Here is a 19476-nt window from a genome sequence, read left to right as displayed (position 1 = left end):
CTCATATCTTACTTATATACTTACTTATGCAATAGCAGATAATGAACAGGTGCTCTTTCCTGGATACTAAGTGAAAACTTACAGAATCAGAGAGCTGCTGCTGCTATTTAGTTCTACTGTTGTTTCATTACCTTCTTAGATCTCCTCTTTGTGTTGTTTTTTCTTTCCACGATTGTATTTCACTTTTTCTTTTCATTAAACCTTTTATAAAAACTCCAAATAGGTAATTTTTATAAAAACTCCAAATAGGTAATTTTTATAATTCTCTAGAGCTCTTCACTGTTGCGTCAGCTAGAATCTTCTACGCTTCATTAGTAAAGCTTGCAGTGAAAAGAAATATTTGGGTTCAGAATTACCACACTCATGATAATGGTGGTGGTAGTGAGAAATCAGATGTTGGTCACCCCTCCAACAGCTACTCTCCTGAGCCCATCTTTGGTTTGCATTGGGAAACAGTCTTTATCACCATGAAGCCTACAGCCTGTTTTTGTTGTGGCTGTTTTTTTAATTTACAATGAAAGCTTGCACACCGTGATCTGGTAGCTTTGGCTCAGACTGAACAACTCCTGACCCTTGACACAGGGAGAACCAGAGAATTGCTTGGTTTTAGAGAGAGAAAGAGAGAGAGAGATAAATGAAGATACATAAGAAGGCAGTAAAAATACATAATTTATTAATAGTTCCCTTTAAACCAAAACAAGCACAACCAGAAAACCTGAGTGATTTTACATCTCACACAAAACCAACAGAAGGATTTGGTCTAAGTGGCTGAAATGTAACTCCGCCATTTTCATACTACATATAAAATTTATCCTATACACAGTTTTACACACTTTGTTTAATTAACAGTCTGTATTAAAGTCGCACAGGTAGAACTACGTAAGACAGACTGCAGCAGGTGGTAGGTGATCACTAAGTCCACATCTTTCTCCTTGATGTCCAATATTTCAGTCCAATTGCTGAAGAGAAGCAAGAAATGCTGCATCTAGCATTAATGATGAACTGGCAAATACATGAAAAGCCACAATCAACTATGCACAAATGTACAATGTTACAGAGAAAAAAGAAATAAAACCTCATGTGGTAGTACAAAATAAATCCTGCCTGAAAAACCGTAGCTAATTCCTGTGTATGAAGTCCTTAAATAACATCCAAATGTAAATCTCTGCAGTTGTTGTTTATGTCTTAAATATATTCAAAAAGCCTCCCTCCTTTTTTACGAAACACTCTTTCTGCTTTTTCATGGCTTGAACATTCATCGTCTTTTGCAGTATCACAGACCATTTGGTAAACGTAACAACTGAACCTCCTGTTAGGCTTCTGTTCTATATGTAATACCAGGTCTTTGTCAAAGTAAACTTCATGACTGTATGTCTGAAATGAGAAAAGAAAAAAAATATCTGGTTGCCGTCTCTATTTCTACAGCTTGCTAATACCTGTACCATTTTCCTTGGGGAACAAAAAATATTTAACATTGGTGACCTCCATGATCAGGCAGGAATTTTGTGTGGATACAGTCTGCTCTTCCAGATAAAGGATCGAATTTTAAAACTTTGAGAGGTTTCCCACATGCCTATTTTAGGAATCTAAGTGCAACTCAGGGCATCTGATTTAAGATCTTAAGTTGCCTGTTCAGTCAATGACAAAAGAGGTGCCAAAGTGCTGAATATTTCAGACCATCTAAGTTGGATGTCTACCTAAACTTGAACTGCCCATTCTGTCTCTCCAAATATACACACAGTGAGGTCCATGCTTAATTCTATGCACAAGTAGTTCAAGTTCAGCTAGTGAGACTACTTACAAGTTGTAAGGTTAAGCTGATGTAACTAGCCAGAGGATGAGCATTCAAGTTGATAAATACTTCAGAAATACATAAGGACAACCCCTTCCCCCAACCAAAATCCCAAACAAATCAACCAACAAAAAATATCTTAATTTCAAATTTTCAGATTTGAAAGATTCAGGAGACTTTCAGATAAATGAACTACTGTCTGATGGAATACTTAAATTTTTGAGTTACGCTTATTATTTTGTGCAAATCTCATCCATAGCACTTGGCAGGACTATTTATTTATCTGCTTCAGATCTGAACAAAAATGGCAGATAAATGGGTATAGAGAAGTGTTAGCATAAACAAAAGACCGGAATTCTCCTCACCACGTCCCAGGACTCCAGTAATGGAATACTCTTCAGTAGAATCCCATGGTCATTACAACGAAAGTCAAGGTGTGCTTTTCCATCAGCTCCTATTTCAGTAACTGCCACAGTGGATAACAAATCCAGTTCATCTTCATAGTCCACAATTTTGAATGTCTTAGGAAAAACAAAGCCTCACGTTTATAAATCAAACATAAGTTCACATTCTCCTCTAGCTAAACTGCATAGCTGCCTTTCAGGCGAAAGCAGAAATGGAAAAATTCTAGTTCTTAAGTCTTCTGGTCTGAAAAAAAGAATACTTTGCCAGCCTGATACCCAACAGGCATCTTTCCCAACACAAGCTGTCCAATTTTTTCAGCACAATTCCTTAACAAAGGAGAGAAGAAAGCGATGGTCTGAACAATCCAAATGTGCAAGTAGACGTAACTTATACATATCATACAGAAAATAGAAAAAAGTGCTTTGAAAGTGACAGAAGAAACATATTTAAACTCCAGGCCCTCTCCTGAAGCAGACATGTTAGAGACGGTATGGCTTAAAACCAGAACTGCTTTTGAGAGGACGGGTGTATCAGTGTAATTCCATTCACATGAACACCTGGTACGTTCTGTGCAGAGCTTGCTCTCACTCCACAGAGTATCTTACGGTGAAGAACTGAGACCAAAAGGTAAAGATTGTGAACTGCTTTAATTGCCTCTATCTCACTGTCATGAACCTGGTAACATACTCTTTCAATTCAAGACAGTCTTTCTCTTCCATAAAGGAAAAATATCTACTGGAATAACAAATACAGTGTAACAGTGGGAGAAAAAATAGCGTGCGGACTCTAATTTTTATTATGTTAAAAAAAAAAAAGTGGACAGAAATGAACTGGAGACCTCAAGGCTTATATTGGACTACCCCGTATTTTTACCATAGTAAAATTTATTTCCTCAGAAAAAAAACAACAGAAATGACTGTCAGAAACTGATGAATTTTAACTGTTGTGCTTATGTCAATTACAGCTCCAGCTCTAGAGAGCTAAAAAGTATTCTTCATAACCTCTTGAAGACTCAACACCAAGGCATGCGGTGTTCTCACTCTCAAGAAGCAGTTACTTAAATGAGAAGTGTTAAATACCTTATCCTGCAATCTAATCAAAGTAACCAGGAGAGAAAAATATAGTTTAGAGATACTGTATCAAAGACAAGAGGAACCTAAAGCCAAGAAAAAAAAAGAAGTATGTTTCTTTCAGTACATAAAATGGTTTATAAGAAATGTTTAAAGGAGATGTTTGAATGCAGAAAAGAGTAATGGTTCATCACCTTAACATCTATTCTGTGCACTTGAAGTTGCATGGAGTTATGACGTATCATGGGGCATAAGATCAGTTCTTAAAAGATAGACTATCCCAGAGCACAAACGTCAACCAAGGAGAAAAGGCAACAGACAGAGGGGAATGAAGCAATTAAGAAGACAAAGACGGCCACAGAAGAGAAATAAAGAGATCAAAGATTAACACAGCTAATGGTTACAGCCACTGCACCCCAAACAAGAATGACTTCTGGTTAGCTAAACATCTTAAATAATCCACAAACTGCTCTTACTCACTACATCAGTTACCTCTTGCTCTGGGTCATCATCCAGCAAGTTAAAACGCTTTTTTACCACTCGACCAGAAGCTGTTACAGTAACAGCGTTGTTCACCTTTGGAGAAAAAGAAAAAACTGGCTTTAGACTTTGGAGCATTTTAGTTTCTTCCTATCTATTTGGCAATGTATCTATTTCATGTCTTTTGCTTTCTGACCTTGTTTTAATCTCTCGGATCTTGTTTTACTCATTAGCTATGCATAGCCCTAGCGCTGCTATCTCTTCTTTACGAGGGCTCATGAACTCAGTGGCTTTAGTTGAGATATTACTGATGTTTACTCATATTTTGAGGTTCTCAGTCCTGTAGAGGTGGCAAAGGTTCTCAGCTACCATAATTTTTAGAACAGAAGCAACTGGAGCCAAGATGCTGGAATGAGAATTAAGACAGCTAAGTCACTGCCAGTTTGGTTTTTAAACTCTTACTTCCAGAAGATGGGGACAATAGCATCTTAAACTTATACAGCTGCTTCCACTGGGCATCGTTAACACCAGACACATTCAAAACTGGGGTCTCAGCATCTTAATGAAAATCAAAAGGAAAAGGCACAGCACGGACAACATTAGAACTCATATTTCTTTGTTCTTACTACAACAAAAGGTATCTAAACAAATCCTTAAGAAAAAAAAGTATGGCAAGTCATTAAATGACAAAGCTTATCCTTTCTGAATTCAATGGAAGTTTTACTCCTGAGTTAGCGTAGATTTTTCATACACAAACTTTTCTTCTGCAGAAGCTTCAAAATTAGTGTCACTGATTTCCAGGGACTACAGTAATACAAAAATTTGCTTTTATGCAAGACATAATTTTGTATGCTGAAGAAAAATGGCAGTTGCAGGCACTGCCCAAAAATTGTCTTCGCGAGTATGCTCTTTGACCTTTTTGACATTTAGATTGTCTTTGTGATTTTCTATCACAAAAGATTTCATGAAACAACCGAGGTGATTTAACAGCTTATTTCTACCAAGAGGTTTAGATCATCCCCTCTCCTCTTGGTTCTACCTTTCTGCGCTTTTCTGACCCCCTGACGATTCAGTTCTGTTCTGTTCCAGCTCCAGTTCAGCTCACCAAGCAAGCAGAAAAGCACTCACCTTTTCTGCTGGGTTATTGTTCTATTATTTTAATGCACTGATTTGGCTCACCAAGGGTTAGATGAACACCATACCTGTCACAAGGGAGTGACAGATGTGCGTGGCCAGGAAAATAAAGAGACTTTCGGAAGCGATGTATTGTCTTTGTTGTCTTACGAAGACTTACCCCTACGTTACGAGAGACTTGAAACATTTCTAGCATTTGTGTGATCAACTGACCTGAGCACCAGAGATGCACACAATTATCATTCGATGGCACCTTCTTTTTGAAGGAAATCTGTCACCATCTTTTAATTACGTTTATCATTATACTGCACACCATAAAGAATGCTGAAAACTAAAGAAAAGACTCGAGGTTTCAGAAAGCTACCCTACTGTTTTCCAAATTTTTTCATACAGTGAAAGTCCAGTGAAGACACAGCATGTCTTTCAATGAAGTTGGAATTAAGCCCATAAAACACAGTGATTACTCACACACCCGAAACCCCTGTGTATTGCTCAAAATCATGTGTTGGGATTTCGGACACTAAACTCACACAGTTTTCTCTGTTGGCCACAATCGTAAAATCTTCTGCAACTTCCACTTGATCTGTGTTATTTTTAACTTCCTTAAGCTTCAAGACTCTACAAAAGAAACCGAAATTACAAAATAAGTCATGTATTCTAATCCACCTCCTACAACACTTCTATATTTACAATTTAAAAAAAAATCAGGTATATTAAAACATGAGAAATAACTGAAATGAAATTATTTTTAATTAATGTTTATCAGTGAAATTTTAACACAGTGGTCCTTGAACATTTTTTCGTATTAAAATCTAGTGTTGCCAGCCAGTGCCCACTTTCATCACGTAGAAATCTGAAGATGTTTCTACCAGAACTTCTGATTCAGACAAATTACTAAATTTTACAGTTTCCAGGGCTTGATGAGTGTTTTGGCCTGCAAATTTTCAAACTACTGAATTTATGCAGTTACGCAACTTGTCCTCTAATGAAAATAAGATTTGAGAAAAAAAGGCTCATACTTTATCAAATTTGGTCCCACGTGGATTATTCTACCTGACATATCTGGATGAAAATATATCCAGTCAGGTTCCAGGGAACAGCATTGCATATCCTGTATGCCATTTTTTGCCTGAAGAAGGAAGGGAAAGCTTAGAATGTTAGTATTTTGAAAGTCTTACAGATCTAATTAAAGAGGAAATACTGAGCTCCTCTCCACATACCTCCGAAGGTTTTTAAGTATTGCTCCTAATCATGACAAGAGCGGATGGCAGTAGAACAATAATAATAATAATAAAAAAAGACTCAGTTCCAATTTTCAAGATATTCCATGAACAGTTTCAACTTTTTTTAATATGCAATAAGCAACAACCCTAAACCAACAGCAATACACGGTCCACCTCTCCTGAAACTAAGCAAAATGAAGATTTAATGTACACTCTGCAAACACTTCAACAATTCCAGCAATTTGAGTGTCAAAAATATGAGATGTGTCAAGACATGAGAGAAGTATTAGCACAAACTTTGACTTGAGCTTCAAACCTCGGGCTCAGCCTCTTTTGTGCAAATATTTGTGGAGCGTGTAAGCCTGGGAGAGCTTGTGATTTCAGCTGCAGGCTGGTCAAAATCTTGGGATTTTGGCAGTGGCTTTTTGTTGTTAAATTTAGCCGACCCTGATCATTCAAATGTTCAAATGGATGAACCCACATAGAAAATAACTAAGTGAGAAAGGATTGTACAAGTCCCTGTGAATCAAAATTGATCTTCAGCTATGGTTGTGAAAGGCCTGTTTTGAAAATAAGGGATAGGAGGGACATCATTGATTTGATCAGGTTGGTAAAAGAGATGAGGACATTTAGAGATGAGAAGTTTTTTAGGGAAGAACACTGAACTAACAGGCCTAGAAGCTGCTTGTGTTACAAAAGTATCTTCAGGTCAAATCCAGATCCAAAATAAAAGCTGAGATGGTGAGCTCACACAAAAGAATATATGATGAATAGTACATAAACAAAAATAATTAGGAATGCTGGATTAAACTGCGTAATAAAATCTTTCTAGGGAGACAGAGAGAAGGTACAAATCAGGGATAAACTCCAAACATTAAGGAAACTTATTCTGCTGTTTCTTAAAACTTAAAGTGTTTCTTTAGTCATGCCATTTGGTAGGCTGACTAGTCAGAAGTGAACGAAGATGTTACCATGAAGGAATCAGGTAATGAGATTCTCCTTGAGCTTTAACTTTTAAGCCAGGAATACAGTGCTGTGCTACGATTATATCAGAATGAAGGAAATATCAGAAGAAGAAAACACGTTATGCTGGATAGCAGATGTGACCCTGGGGTGAACCCTGTGAGAGCACCACACTGAGAAACAAGGGTATTGTTACCTCGAGCACTACTCAGAAGAAGAGATGAAGACAAATGTGATACACATTCATTTCAGAGAAGCTGCTATCTGAATATATTACCAAAGCATTGTCTTTCAGGGAACAAATATGGAAGACTCCTTTATGTTTTTTCTTGTTAGGTGTGATGATATAATGCCAAGGGTAACCTCCAATTTGAAATGCATTCTCCAGAGAAGATGCTTCAAATAGCAAAGGTGGGGTATCTGCAAATATTGCGTAACGTTAACACCATTAGTAGCAGAACAATCATAATTCCATTGATCCTTACAATTCTAAGCTCCAATACAGCTATTAATTATTCAGAACTTTTGGAGACTGGTGAAAATACATTGGCTGTGACCTTTCTGCTAGCACCAGCTATGCTGCCTCACCTAGCATCAAGGCACACATCTGCAATTCCCTATGGAAGGCTACTGCCTTCTCAGATCTTCACGCTGAACTGCTCTTTTGATAGTTTTGACTTACTTCATTCCAAATGAGCTGGATAAGCAAAGACATAGCAAACAACTGAGATTAATCCAGCTCATCTGAATGACAGAGGACATACACACGAACAGATCAAAGAGCAGATCAAAAGGGTCATTATTCTCTTGGGAAAAATAGTGATAAATAGCTGGAAACAGGCCAACAGCAGCAATCTCAAATAACAGAATTAAATGCAGAAAGATACCCAAATCTGAATATTCCTTGTCCTTTTGCACAATATAACAAAAGAGTGTGGACCACAATTAATGCAATCTGTAGCTGAGTTCATAAAAATTAGTACAAATCTAGGAATTTTTGTAATTAATGGCAAAACGTAACTAGTTTTCCCTTCATTTCAGTTGGGATAAGTTATACAGTGTAATATGCCATTCTTACAAGTCTTCTGTGTACTAAATGAGAGAAGCATCGTTCACCGAAATGCACTGCACAGAGCTTTACAGCTTCTAGCAACTAGCTAAATAAAAGCAATTTCTACAGCTGCTATAACTGAATCAATTTTAGACTGAAGATCAGCTCTTTCTAACAGTACAGAGAAGTGCTGGGAAAAAGAATTGACAAAACATGGAGAAAGTCTGCAATTACAAGGGGCATTTAAACAGGCAGGATATAAAAACCCAAGCTGAGTTACTGTGAGGAGAACAAGGTTCTTATCTGGACTTTTTTGTCTCAAAGCTCTCATCCAAATTCTGACTTGTTCTTGTCCTGCTTAGTCTAGATAATTATCCAGATCCTAGCTCATGGTGCTGAGATGTCACATGACATCAGAAATTATGTTTACATAGTGCTTCTCTCTCCTTCCTTCATTCATGTTTCCAACAACTTAGCCATTTAGATCGAAAGAAATTAGTTCACTGCCCATGGAAATTAAGTCTTTCCTAAGCTGGAAAGTGGCTGTCTTCGAGTTGCCTTTTGGACTAACACATAGGAAATGGGAGATTCTGTGCAAGATATAACAAACTAGAGGTTATAAAAACCGAGGCATCTGCTGCAAATGTAGAGAATGTTGAAGATGGAGGCATAAACAGAGGACCTACTGATATTAAAATTTGCCAGAAAATGAAAAATGAGTCAAGATAATTTGTTAACATTTTACCCTGTTGACTTGTTCTTTTTAAATAAAGCGTATATATCAAGGGACCTCAAAAACTGTGGTAGATGGACTAAATGATAGATTCAAATGCATTTCAATAATATACCAATCCAAAGCAGTACAGGCTGCTCGTAAAATATGCCTTTCTTTTTATGTTCATTTGGCAAAGATTTGCAAGATCATAGCCACCTAAACCACTGTGATAGCGTGACTCCACTGCCTCAACTCTCCCTTTCCTGCTACGTGTCACTTGCTCTTGTTGCTCAACACCTCCTGCCCTCACTGTTTTAAGTCCTTTCCCTACCACCACCAGTTTTCAATCTCCAGTTGAGTTTGTTTGTTCACTTCCTTAAAACTCGCCAGCCTCATCTAAACATAAAGCCATAAAGTTGTTCCTGGCAGCGCTAACAAGTATTTGTTCTAAACGTGAAAAAAAAATAAAATAAATCTTAGCAAAGTATCTTCCTCTCTGTTTTTTAATGAAATTAATGTATCCTTTAATAATAAATCAAACTACAGTTTTAAGTTCTGTACCTTTCAGAAAGTGACACAATGAAGATTTATAGGTACTTTTCCATTCCTTCCACTGTGACTAAAATCAAATTCCTTAACAGTCAATAGCTGTCAATGATGTGGTAGGTACATGGGAGCCTAAGTTTTGATCTCTGTACACTTCCGCTTGGGTACGTAACACACTATAAAACCAGCACCATAATAACTTCAAACAATTTCTGTAGGGAGGCTAGGACTAAATAAGCAGGAAAATGACACATAGTTAAATTATAGTAAATACAGGCTTAAACTCTGAAACTGTTAAAATCTTGCTCATTGAAGCATTGTATTACATTGAACAGTCAGTGGGCTGTCTCATGCTTAAAAGAAAACAGCTCAAAAACCACAGGAATGCAACGCTCTGCAAAGAGCAGCCGTGGCAAATATCTGTCATGAGTTCAAAACCTCCTAACCACAAATTCTTGAATATGATTCAAGATCAAAAATGTTTTCTCCAGTACATTGGTTTTAAATCTCAAAACAGAAAACTACAAAGATCCTAAGACATGAGAACAAATTTGGTATAGGCTTCCTATTAAAGCTCTCACAGCATGTTTTCCACAGGGCCCCTAACATTAAATTGTGGGTTTGCAGACTGAGACAGAGAGGAAAAAGAGAAGTTTCCCTTTGCAGAACCCTAATTATAGCAGCCTATCACTTTGTTTTGATAAAACATTGCATTATAACTGAAAGCCTTCACTATGTAAGTCTCAATTTTATCTTTGTGTATTTCCTCAGATTTACGTAATTCTGGTTTGGTTTGCCTGTTATTATCTGACACCGTTTACGAACATAAAGATTAAAAGCATTTTTTCTGTGGACAGTCACCTGTAAAAACCATTTAATATAGAAACATTCAAAGTTAAAGAAATAAAAGTGTGCATTGTTTGATATTGGTGAAACCTGCTTTTTTTTTTTTTAAATGCCTCAAGCGTGAACTTGCGAGAATGTATTTTTAAAGTTAAAAAAAATTAATTTCAAAGAAAGTGTCAGGCTTTGGTCATTCATTAAGATTCTTAACACCAAATTCTAACCTCAAATTCACCAACAGAAATGTTTGTTTGATTTCAGAGAAATTAAAGTCATTACATAAAGCAGAACATTCATAAGTTAATGATTTGAGGCATATGAATTGTTTTTAATAAATAATTAGTTCTCAAGAATTAGTTTTCCTGAAACTGGCACATTTCTGACAATTTAGAATTATCAAAATGCAACTCAGACAAATTGTATGCTGAATCCTTGAATTCTCTCTGCAAGTTAGATTAAACGTTTTCACATCTTTTGCTTACATACTGTATAATGTTTCTGGGTGTTACTAACAGCAGTCCTAGCCCTTCCTCTGTCCCAAGAGCAGTTGTTTCAGAAATAAGGAAGGGGTTTCCACTTCATGCATTGCTTATGACGTTTTTCAAACAGCTTAGTTGCTGTACTAGTTTTCTAGGTAAGTCCTATAGAATTAAATCTTGTAATTAGAAGTAAAGCAAAGCACATTTTTACTATAACGCAAAGCCCAGAAATATAGCTACAGCACAATATGAGTACACTAATTTTAATGTTTTTTCTTGGTGTGAAATAAGTCATAATTAATCCATAAAAGCCACCAGCCAAGATAATACAAAGATCATAAATACCTGTTATTTTAATGTTACATGGAAGACCAAATGGATACTTTCCTACAATTCCCACTTGTCCATTCCAGTTGAATTCATGTCCCAAATCAAAAGGCTGTTCCATGAACTAAAATAACACAGAACAATTGAGCTTTATTGATGCGTATTTACTTGTACATGTTTAGTTGTACTGCTCTGTTACTACCACATTCTTTATCTTGTTAGATACTGCTTGAAGTCTTATTTTTGAATTAATGCTTGATGTTTGATTGGAAGAATATAAACTCAAAAGTCTCACTGCAGTTCTGTTTGAGATCAATCTTCCATGTCCATCAGTTTCTAGCCTTAACACTCATCTATAATTACAGACTAAGGGTGTAAAGAAGAGCATGCCCTGGTCTAGAATTTGCATATTCCCTCTCTATATGCTCTTAAGTGCCCATCTGAGCCTGTATCTCTTATGTTTTACCACCTGGTGTGGGTAGAATTTTCTGATAGCGGATCCATTTGCATCTTCCAACTGTAAATAGATTTAGGCAAGAAGTCTATCCTTGACATATTCCGCATGTACCTATGTGGCATTACATTAATATTTATGATTTGTTGCCCTAACATAGCATGGACTGTATGAAAAATTTTGTATTTCATTACCTGTTCACAGATGGCCTGGAAGTTATAGAGCCTGACCAGCCCTGTGCTATACATTACAATCAGGATTCCATTAGAAACAGCAACATCTGTCACACTATTACCAAATATCTGGGATAAAAAGGAGAAGAAAAATATTCTATTAGGGAAGAAATAATTGAGAGACAATGCATAATACTGACATTAAGTCCTTAATTTTGCAATCACTTTCATTTTTCATTCTGACCAAACCCTGTGATCAGTGTTGCAGTTCATGAAGTTTTCTGTAACTCATCTGTTCTGCTGAGTTTCTATAATACTTTGCACTGCAGTAACACCTGAGGTTAGATTAGTCATATTCTGCAAGCAGATTAATTCTCTAATCAATTCTCAGTGTATTTTCATATCATGTTACTCGGTTATTATAATACATGAATAGATTGTATTACCCAGCATCCCACGGGAATGTTAGCAAAGCTAACAACTCAATCTAAAAGTCCTGATTTCAGATCTTCTGTTCTTTCTTCATCACCTGGGTAAAATACTAGTCTAATCATGGCTCTATGACTGTGTACAGCTGTACCAAAACTACATTATCCAGCTGTCACAGAGTACAAGATCCTCTCTGAATCCAAATTAGACACATACATGAGAAGCTGACTTACCCCTTTTAACAATTATGCAGTATTCATTTGTGCCACTGCTTAACACATCTCCATCGAGAAAAACCCAATAAACTAATTCTTAGTATTTAATGAATAACAACACGTGAAGATCATAATTTTTTTTTAATAGAGATGCTTGGAAATGTAGATTTCATTTCTTTAATCTAAATCACTATGTGAAAGAGCAATTAAAACAGGCTTAAAACTGGCTTAAAAACAATTAAAAAAAAAAGAAACCCAAAAGCTGTAATATTCCTAAATCTTAACACTATCGATGATCTTGTGATCAGTTTGATCCTGAAAGATACATTCACTCCTGAGATCTTGCCTTTTATTCAGTGTTATGGCTCTTTCTCAATATATTTGTTAGTTTAGATCCCAGTGCCTTCCAGAACCAAACTCTAAAATATTCTTCCAACCTTAAACTTTCCTTTCTATCCTTGAGACCTTAGCTAGTCCAAACTCAATCTGTTGTGGTAAAACAGATGCATTAGGTGCATTCTGCAGTCTTGAAGAGTAACCCTAATCCTAACTCTAGTCTAACTGTTATATTTCACTGATCTGTATCAGGTTTGGCATTTCGTTCACTGGTTGCTTCCTCTGCTGGGTGTATTCTCAAATCTGAAGTTCTGCCCTGATGTTATTCCTAGCTGTAACAATTAGTCTGATGAGTACTCAGCAGAGGCCCAACAGAAGAAGTATTCTTTTAGACATTTTGCCTACTATGGCCATAATGAATCTGGCATGACATTCTTAACCAGATTGAAAATACCTTTTATACTGGTAACAACTGTTTTATTCAGTCCTAAATATTAATTTTGAACAGAAGAATACACAGTGCCCCTAAACCTTCATGGGCCCAAATGAAAAATGTTTAACCCTTCTCCTTCACTTGCCAGCCCAATCTTAATTACAACCTCAACCCAACCCAGCACCAGCTAATGCCCACTAATAGCTCTGGACCCCAAATGAGACTATTGCTCACAGAGCTTTGAAGACAGAGTTTGCATGTTTGTGCTGTTCCATTTGTAAGTTGTATCCAGAGCTCTCTTCACTTAAAATAGACATGTTTTTTACACCAGAACAGTAAAACTTGCCATCTGGCTTGATGTTTCCTAATATATACGCTCCTACTTACAGGTCACAAACTGACCTCAGAAAGGTTGTTTGCTCTTGACTGATAAAGCAAGACACATATTTACATTTTGCCATTCAATATGAATGATAGTACAAGTTTGCAACATTTGTAACTGCATACAGAATTCATAGGCTATTACTAGCAGTGAGTCAGAAGCACATCTGTCTGTCTCTAAAAAGGTGAAAAGAAGGCTACAAACACTTCAGGATTCCCTAATTCTTATGACTGCTCTAAGTAAAGGCTAAAGTCCTTCTATGTGTCAAAAAGTAACCCAATAGCAGAATGCATTTGTATTTTCTCTTCTGGTTGTTCAAATTAAGAATCTTCCCCCCAATGCCCCTATCAGACACAAGAAGAACATTACTGCTAATTAATATTTCAGGGCACTATGCTTTTATAAGCTCTAAGTATGACTTCTGAAATTCTGGGACAATTGCCTAAACCATGCCTCTCATACAACTACAGTACAGATCACGATTAATAGAGGAATTAACTTACCTTTTTGTTTATTTCTAGCATTCCAATGAATGAAAGAGGCAAAACTTGGAATACAGCAAGATAGAACAATACAGACTGTTGGATACCTGCCTGGGAAGGAATAACAATACTGAATATAGTTATTATACTTGAATCATTTTATTAATGGTAGGACATCTTCATCCTCTACCATAATAACAAAGCATAATGTCTCCATCTCTGTCCTTGTAATTTTTTTTTAATTGACTTTGTAAAAATTTAAGAATTACAGATTTTTTTCAACAAACTTACCTGTCGTGCTGCTGCAGGAAGCTTATTCTGAGCTGACTTTACAACCATTACCTCTTGAGGAGTATCCCAGCTCAAATACCTATTTGTGACAATAAAGGACTATCTTAATAACTTAGAAAGAATTTAATAATAAATACATTATTTCACATAAAATATTATCTACTAAAACTAGTCAGATCCCTGTGTCCATGCAAACTGTTCGGTATCGAACCTTCGGAAAGGTACCCGAGATGTTTGCTGTTTGCAATAATGCAAAACACACGGAACTAGGAAAGGCTTATTCCATACAGGATTGTGAGAAAAATTCTGAAAGTATGAACATTCACTATCTTAATTTTTCTCCTTCCCTTCACTAATCACCCCTTTCTTAACCTTCAGCCTAAAGGAAATGATTTCTTCTGAGAACTGAAAAAAAGATGCAGTTTACCAGAAGCAGTAACTGCTCTGCTTTTAAAGAGCAAAATGGCTACCCCATGGAGAAGAATGCTTGCAAGTTAAAAATGGATTAAACTTTAAATATATTTTTCTTATGTTTCATGAAATTTGTTTTACAGCTTTTAAAGGTCCCCTCCTGGTATGTTTCTATTGCAATATTAAAGGCTGTAAAATTGTCAGAGAAAAGCCAATAGTAGCTTAGTTTTTGTGGCTTTTGTGGAACTTGATACCAAATTTGAGACCGTAACACTTAAGCTGCTGAAATTCCTTCTATAGAAAACAGCATGCAGGAACAGTACTCCAGGTAATACGCTAGTCCGACAAATCTGAAGTCAGCCACAGTTCAGTATTAAAATAAACGTGATTCCCTTTCTCCAGTATGGTACTAATGATTGTTAATTACACAAAACCTAGTCAACGTTTAGTACCTGAATTTGCAACACGAACCGGCAAGATATATTTTTTCCAGTATTTCTCCACTATCAGCAGAGAGACGTAGAAGCCAGTTCTGCACTGTCAAGACTATCAGGGAAGGTTTATAGTCTGATGGACTTGGTAGCATTTCCCCCTACGTAACAAAAGGTTATTAGAAAAAAGTTTCTACCAGGAGGATACATAACATTTTGGCACAGTAACAAGAAAACAGAAGTTAATACACATCCCTCAAAAACTAAAGGAAAGCTGCCTGCTAATCACATCAGGATCTCTAAGCTCCTGTCTGTGCTAAATAGTCATCTGACTATCACACAAATAATATGTTGTCACACTTTTGCAAGGCCATTACCTTTTCTAGAAAAGATACTTTTTAAAACCTCCTTGCCTTGCAAAAATGAAGTGTAACTGCTTATTGATCTAATTGACACCAGTCTTGAAGAGAAAATTTTTTAAGTACTGCAGAACAAGACATTTAGTGGTAACTCAACAGTAACTGCTAAGAATGGTATTCACACTGCTTTATTTTTAGTCACCTCAAGGAGGGGGCTAATATTCCTAAACTCTGTGGACACTGGATGAGAGAAAAACTCCTCAAAGAGGAGGGAAATTATGTAATCTATTAGCTAGAAACAGTAGAACAGCCTTTGGTCAGAGTTGCTTTAATGGGTCTTCAGCTAATCTGCTTTTTTTTTTATGTCAACAGCTGCAGTAAAAACTAAAACTCCCACCTACTGCCCTTGCTAGTTAAGAAATAAAGAAAAAAATAAACAGAATTTATATTGTAAGGAATTAGTGTTAGTTGCATAAGCATAAAGGCATTGGTTTTAAAATCTTTCATGAAAGCTCACAAAAAAGGTTTTGAATGTGCTATTGAGAAAATCAGCGAAGTACACCTCTAAACATTTAGTCAAAATAAATAAGCACATGTTGCAAATCTTAAATGACCTAACTCCATAAAAACTCTGAGAAAATAGTTCACAGGGAAAGAACACTATTCTAAATATGTTTCACTAAAATATATTAATTTGGTTTTTTGCACATCAATGCTCTATTAAAAAGTAATCTTACCAGTGGGCATTCCAATAATAAAGCATCTTCTATTTTTTCTGACTTAGAACACTTTGGCTTTTGATAAAGTATTCTTGGCTCTCGTGCAACGCTGGAGAAAAATGATTGCTAATCATTAGTCTACTTTAGAAACTACTTTCTATCAACAAGTCGTTTCATGCAGTTTTATAAATCCTCCCTTCTCTTTGTCAGAAATCTAAACATTTTATTTTTACTTTGTAAATATAACCTGAAATGGCTCTCAAAATAAGGCCTAATAATACTTAGTATAATGTAATATTTAAAAGCAAACCTCTGTATTTTGTGGTTTGGTGTTATGGTTTTTTTGTTTTTACTTAAAGTAACATTCTTACTTTAGTGATACACATTAAAAAGAAAGCATATTCCAGAAACTAAGGATCATCCTGGTACCTTCTCCTCAAGCTCTTCCAGTGTCGCCTTTCATAATATAAAGGCGCGGCATCATGTACAGATATTTAAAAACCAACAACCCTACTACTAGAATAAAAACTTAGCAATGTGCACAGTTTTCGCCTCAGGGAGAGGATGAGACAAAGATAAACCTGAAAGATGTTAGACAGGTTAATCCAGTACTGGAAAGCATTCAGACAATGCAGAAATAAAACACAGCTAAGTAGATTTAGATCTCTGCTCTAAGTGATAGAGTAATTTAATTAACTCTCAGTGGTTTACACTGACAGAGTAATTTGTCTTTTATGTATCATATGACACTGTCTCAAAACTGTCCTGACCACAACTTACTCAGCAATGCAGTTCTCCAAGCCCCTGCTACCTCCTTCATAAGAGGGATGGGCAAGGACAAGGACTGGTGTAGGAGAAGGAATTCCCATCCCTGGCCCTGCCCTCCGCTGCCTCTTAAGCTGCACCTCTGCAGCTGATCATGAAACAGGAGAGTACATCAGATCAGAGAACTGATCTGCAAAATACATCAACAAAAACCAACAAGTACTCCACACGCTGTGCTTTTACATGAACAATAATTTAACTTCTTTAATGCAGAATTTACAGACATGGTACCGAGCTTGTTACATAGCCTGATTTTGTGACACATTCTTTAGCACGCTGATAGATACCAGATCACAAAGAAGCACTGTTCATTTGGCATTTTAGTGCAAAATTATAAACTGCTGATGATCTTCCACTCCTGTTAAAGTGCTCTGAAAGCTCAAGTTATACAGAACCAGTAAGATCAGACTTTCCTTCACCAAAGCAGGTGACACATTGAGACACAATACCATCTCAGTGTAATTTAACAAAGATTTATGTGCCTGGTTATTTTTTGTTCGTAAGTAAATTCCAGTCAATTCTCAGGGGCTGTTTGGATGAGTAAACTTAGCGACATGTCTAAAACAGATTAACAGCATTAAAACTGTATGTCAGGGTAACTTCTAATTGTAAATTTATTACCTGCTAATACAGCACTGGTAATTATCTAAGTAAATTCTTCCTCTTTCATACGCAATAGGAGATGCAGAATGAGTTGTCCAAACATTCTTGAATTTAGTACTTTCCTGAAACAGACAGTGGTTGTAAGAGCGATGGCTTTTGTAACAAAACTTGCATTTTGAAAATATTTTATTTGCCTTCTGCAGCTTAATAACTTACTTTAATTGAACCTTTGCTGTTCAATACATAAAGAAAAATCTTATTTTTAAAGAAAAAAAAATTAAAAGACATTTTAAGGGAAATGTCTTTTTTAAAAACCAAATTAAAAGATCTTTTTATTAGCTATTATGAACAGCATGGGTAATTAATATTTTGTCATGAACTTGCCTGCATTAAAATTAAAACTGGCAACTAAACTTTAATAGCAACTTTTAAAATCAAGGACAAAACTCGCCAGAGTGTAAATATGCACATAGCTCTTTTATATGTAATTAACTGAATTTACTGAACATCTGACTCCATTCTGCTGCTGGTGTTTTCTGTGAAAGGTAGAAAAACGCGTTTACAGTTATTTGCAAAAGGTGCCTGAAAACTTAATGGGATAAACTGCTCACATAAAGTTTCTTGTGTTCATTAGAGACATCAGGAGCTCTATACCATTAACAAAGACTCCAGTCTTAAAAAAAGGAAAAGTATTTGTGTAAGTCAGATGTACTCATTTTTATTTCAATAAACCTTGCACACCCATTGTTCTAGTAGACACTTCAGCTGACTTCCAATAAATATATTTTCAATAACACAACTGCCAATTAACTTCCACATACTCATTTCAATGTATTTCTATCAACTACTGCATGGGAGCAGCAATCGTTTTGATAAAAAAAATCAAGTTCACTGTAGTCTGTAACTGGTTAAATTCCTATTTCTTCTGTAACATAAATTTCACTGACACATTCGGGGTACATTTACCTGAAGACCTCTGCCGATTTTCTTATTTTGTTGTGAGAACTTGATTCAAATTTAACACTGATGCTCCCTAAAACACTACGAATTTAATATTGGTATTAAATATTAAGCTGTCTTAGGGGAACAAGAAATATAAAACCTCATAAAAGGCTACTTCTAACACGACTGTGAGATCTGCAATTGCTTCTACAGCTTTTCCACAAGATCGTCCTCTCTACGTTTTTAGGTCTGAGCCTCATGAAATAAATCTCACTATTTCTAACTCTCTTCAGCAGAATTGCGGCTTTTTCTCCCCAGACTTGTTAGCCGATGTGACCTAGGGACTTCTCCAAGCCCTGGGTTGCCGACGGACGCTCAGAGTGCCCCGGCTGACAGCCCGGACACGTGGGGCTTCATCCAGCGCCGGAAAACATCGCTGTTACCTGACATATCATCTTTCTGAGGAGTCCCAGGTTTATTCTGTGGGCGACACCAGCATCTCTGGCATAGAAGCCGTGGGCCCTGCGGCTGAGGAGGCGGCAGACGTTGTGAGCCCCGCGGGAGGCGGCCCTCCTCCTCCCCCCACCGGCGGCTGCCTGCGGGCACATTCCCAGGCCTCGGGAAAGGCTAGCCTTTCTGCCCCGCTTCTGGATCGATCTCGGCGGGGCGAGCAGCCTCGGAGGGCCCGGTTCCGGGCGGATTTGTCTCAGCCCCTGCCCAGCCAGGCGAGAGGCGAAGCGGGAAAAGGCCGGAGCGGGCCCTGACTGACGGGAGCCGCAAACCGGGGCCTTGCGACGGGGCTGGGACGGAGCGCACCCACCCGGCTGGGTGCGCACCGCGTCTCCCCAGCCGCCACAGAGCCCTGCTACCGCAAACGCCAGGCAACAACAACCCCGCCACCGCCTTCCCCCCGCGGCCCGCCGGGGACTGTAGTTCTCGGCGGCAAAACGCCGCCGTGCTCCC

General features: G+C 37.2%; 2 protein-coding genes across 6 annotated transcripts in view; one reads left to right on the top strand and one right to left on the bottom strand.

Annotated features, from left to right (window-relative positions):
- The window catches only part of METTL8 (methyltransferase 8, methylcytidine), a 118124-nt gene that overhangs the window by 56804 nt on the left and 41844 nt on the right, over positions 1-19476 (top strand). The window lies entirely within an intron of this gene.
- On the bottom strand, positions 633-19433 carry DCAF17 (DDB1 and CUL4 associated factor 17). Its single transcript, XM_054207928.1, has 14 exons — positions 18957-19433; positions 17590-17693; positions 16162-16252; positions 15087-15226; positions 14224-14302; positions 13954-14043; positions 11677-11784; positions 11047-11152; positions 7345-7487; positions 5901-6010; positions 5412-5499; positions 3760-3843; positions 2158-2313; positions 633-1374 (listed from the first exon to the last, which is right to left on the bottom strand). The coding sequence occupies exons 1-14, from the start codon at positions 19119-19121 to the stop codon at positions 1186-1188; spliced, it is 1653 nt and encodes a 550-aa protein (XP_054063903.1). The 5' UTR covers positions 19122-19433; the 3' UTR covers positions 633-1185.

The sequence above is a fragment of the Rissa tridactyla genome, chromosome 7 (genome assembly GCF_028500815.1).
Source record: "Rissa tridactyla isolate bRisTri1 chromosome 7, bRisTri1.patW.cur.20221130, whole genome shotgun sequence".
NCBI classification, from domain to species: Eukaryota; Metazoa; Chordata; class Aves; order Charadriiformes; family Laridae; genus Rissa; species Rissa tridactyla.
This window is presented reverse-complemented; position numbering and strand designations above follow the sequence as displayed.

Bases quoted from the DNA above. Each gene is read 5' to 3' on its own strand.
- DCAF17 (XM_054207928.1), bottom strand. From the start codon at position 19,121: ATGTGCCCGCAGGCAGCCGCCGGTGGGGGGAGGAGGAGGGCCGCCTCC. The intron at 11,785-13,953 runs GTAAGTTAATTC...TTTTTATCCCAG, and splicing joins TGCTAGAAATAAACAAAAAG to ATATTTGGTAATAGTGTGAC. The intron at 3,844-5,411 runs GTGAGTTTAGTG...TTTTCTCCAAAG, and splicing joins TGGCCAACAGAGAAAACTGT to GTGAACAACGCTGTTACTGT.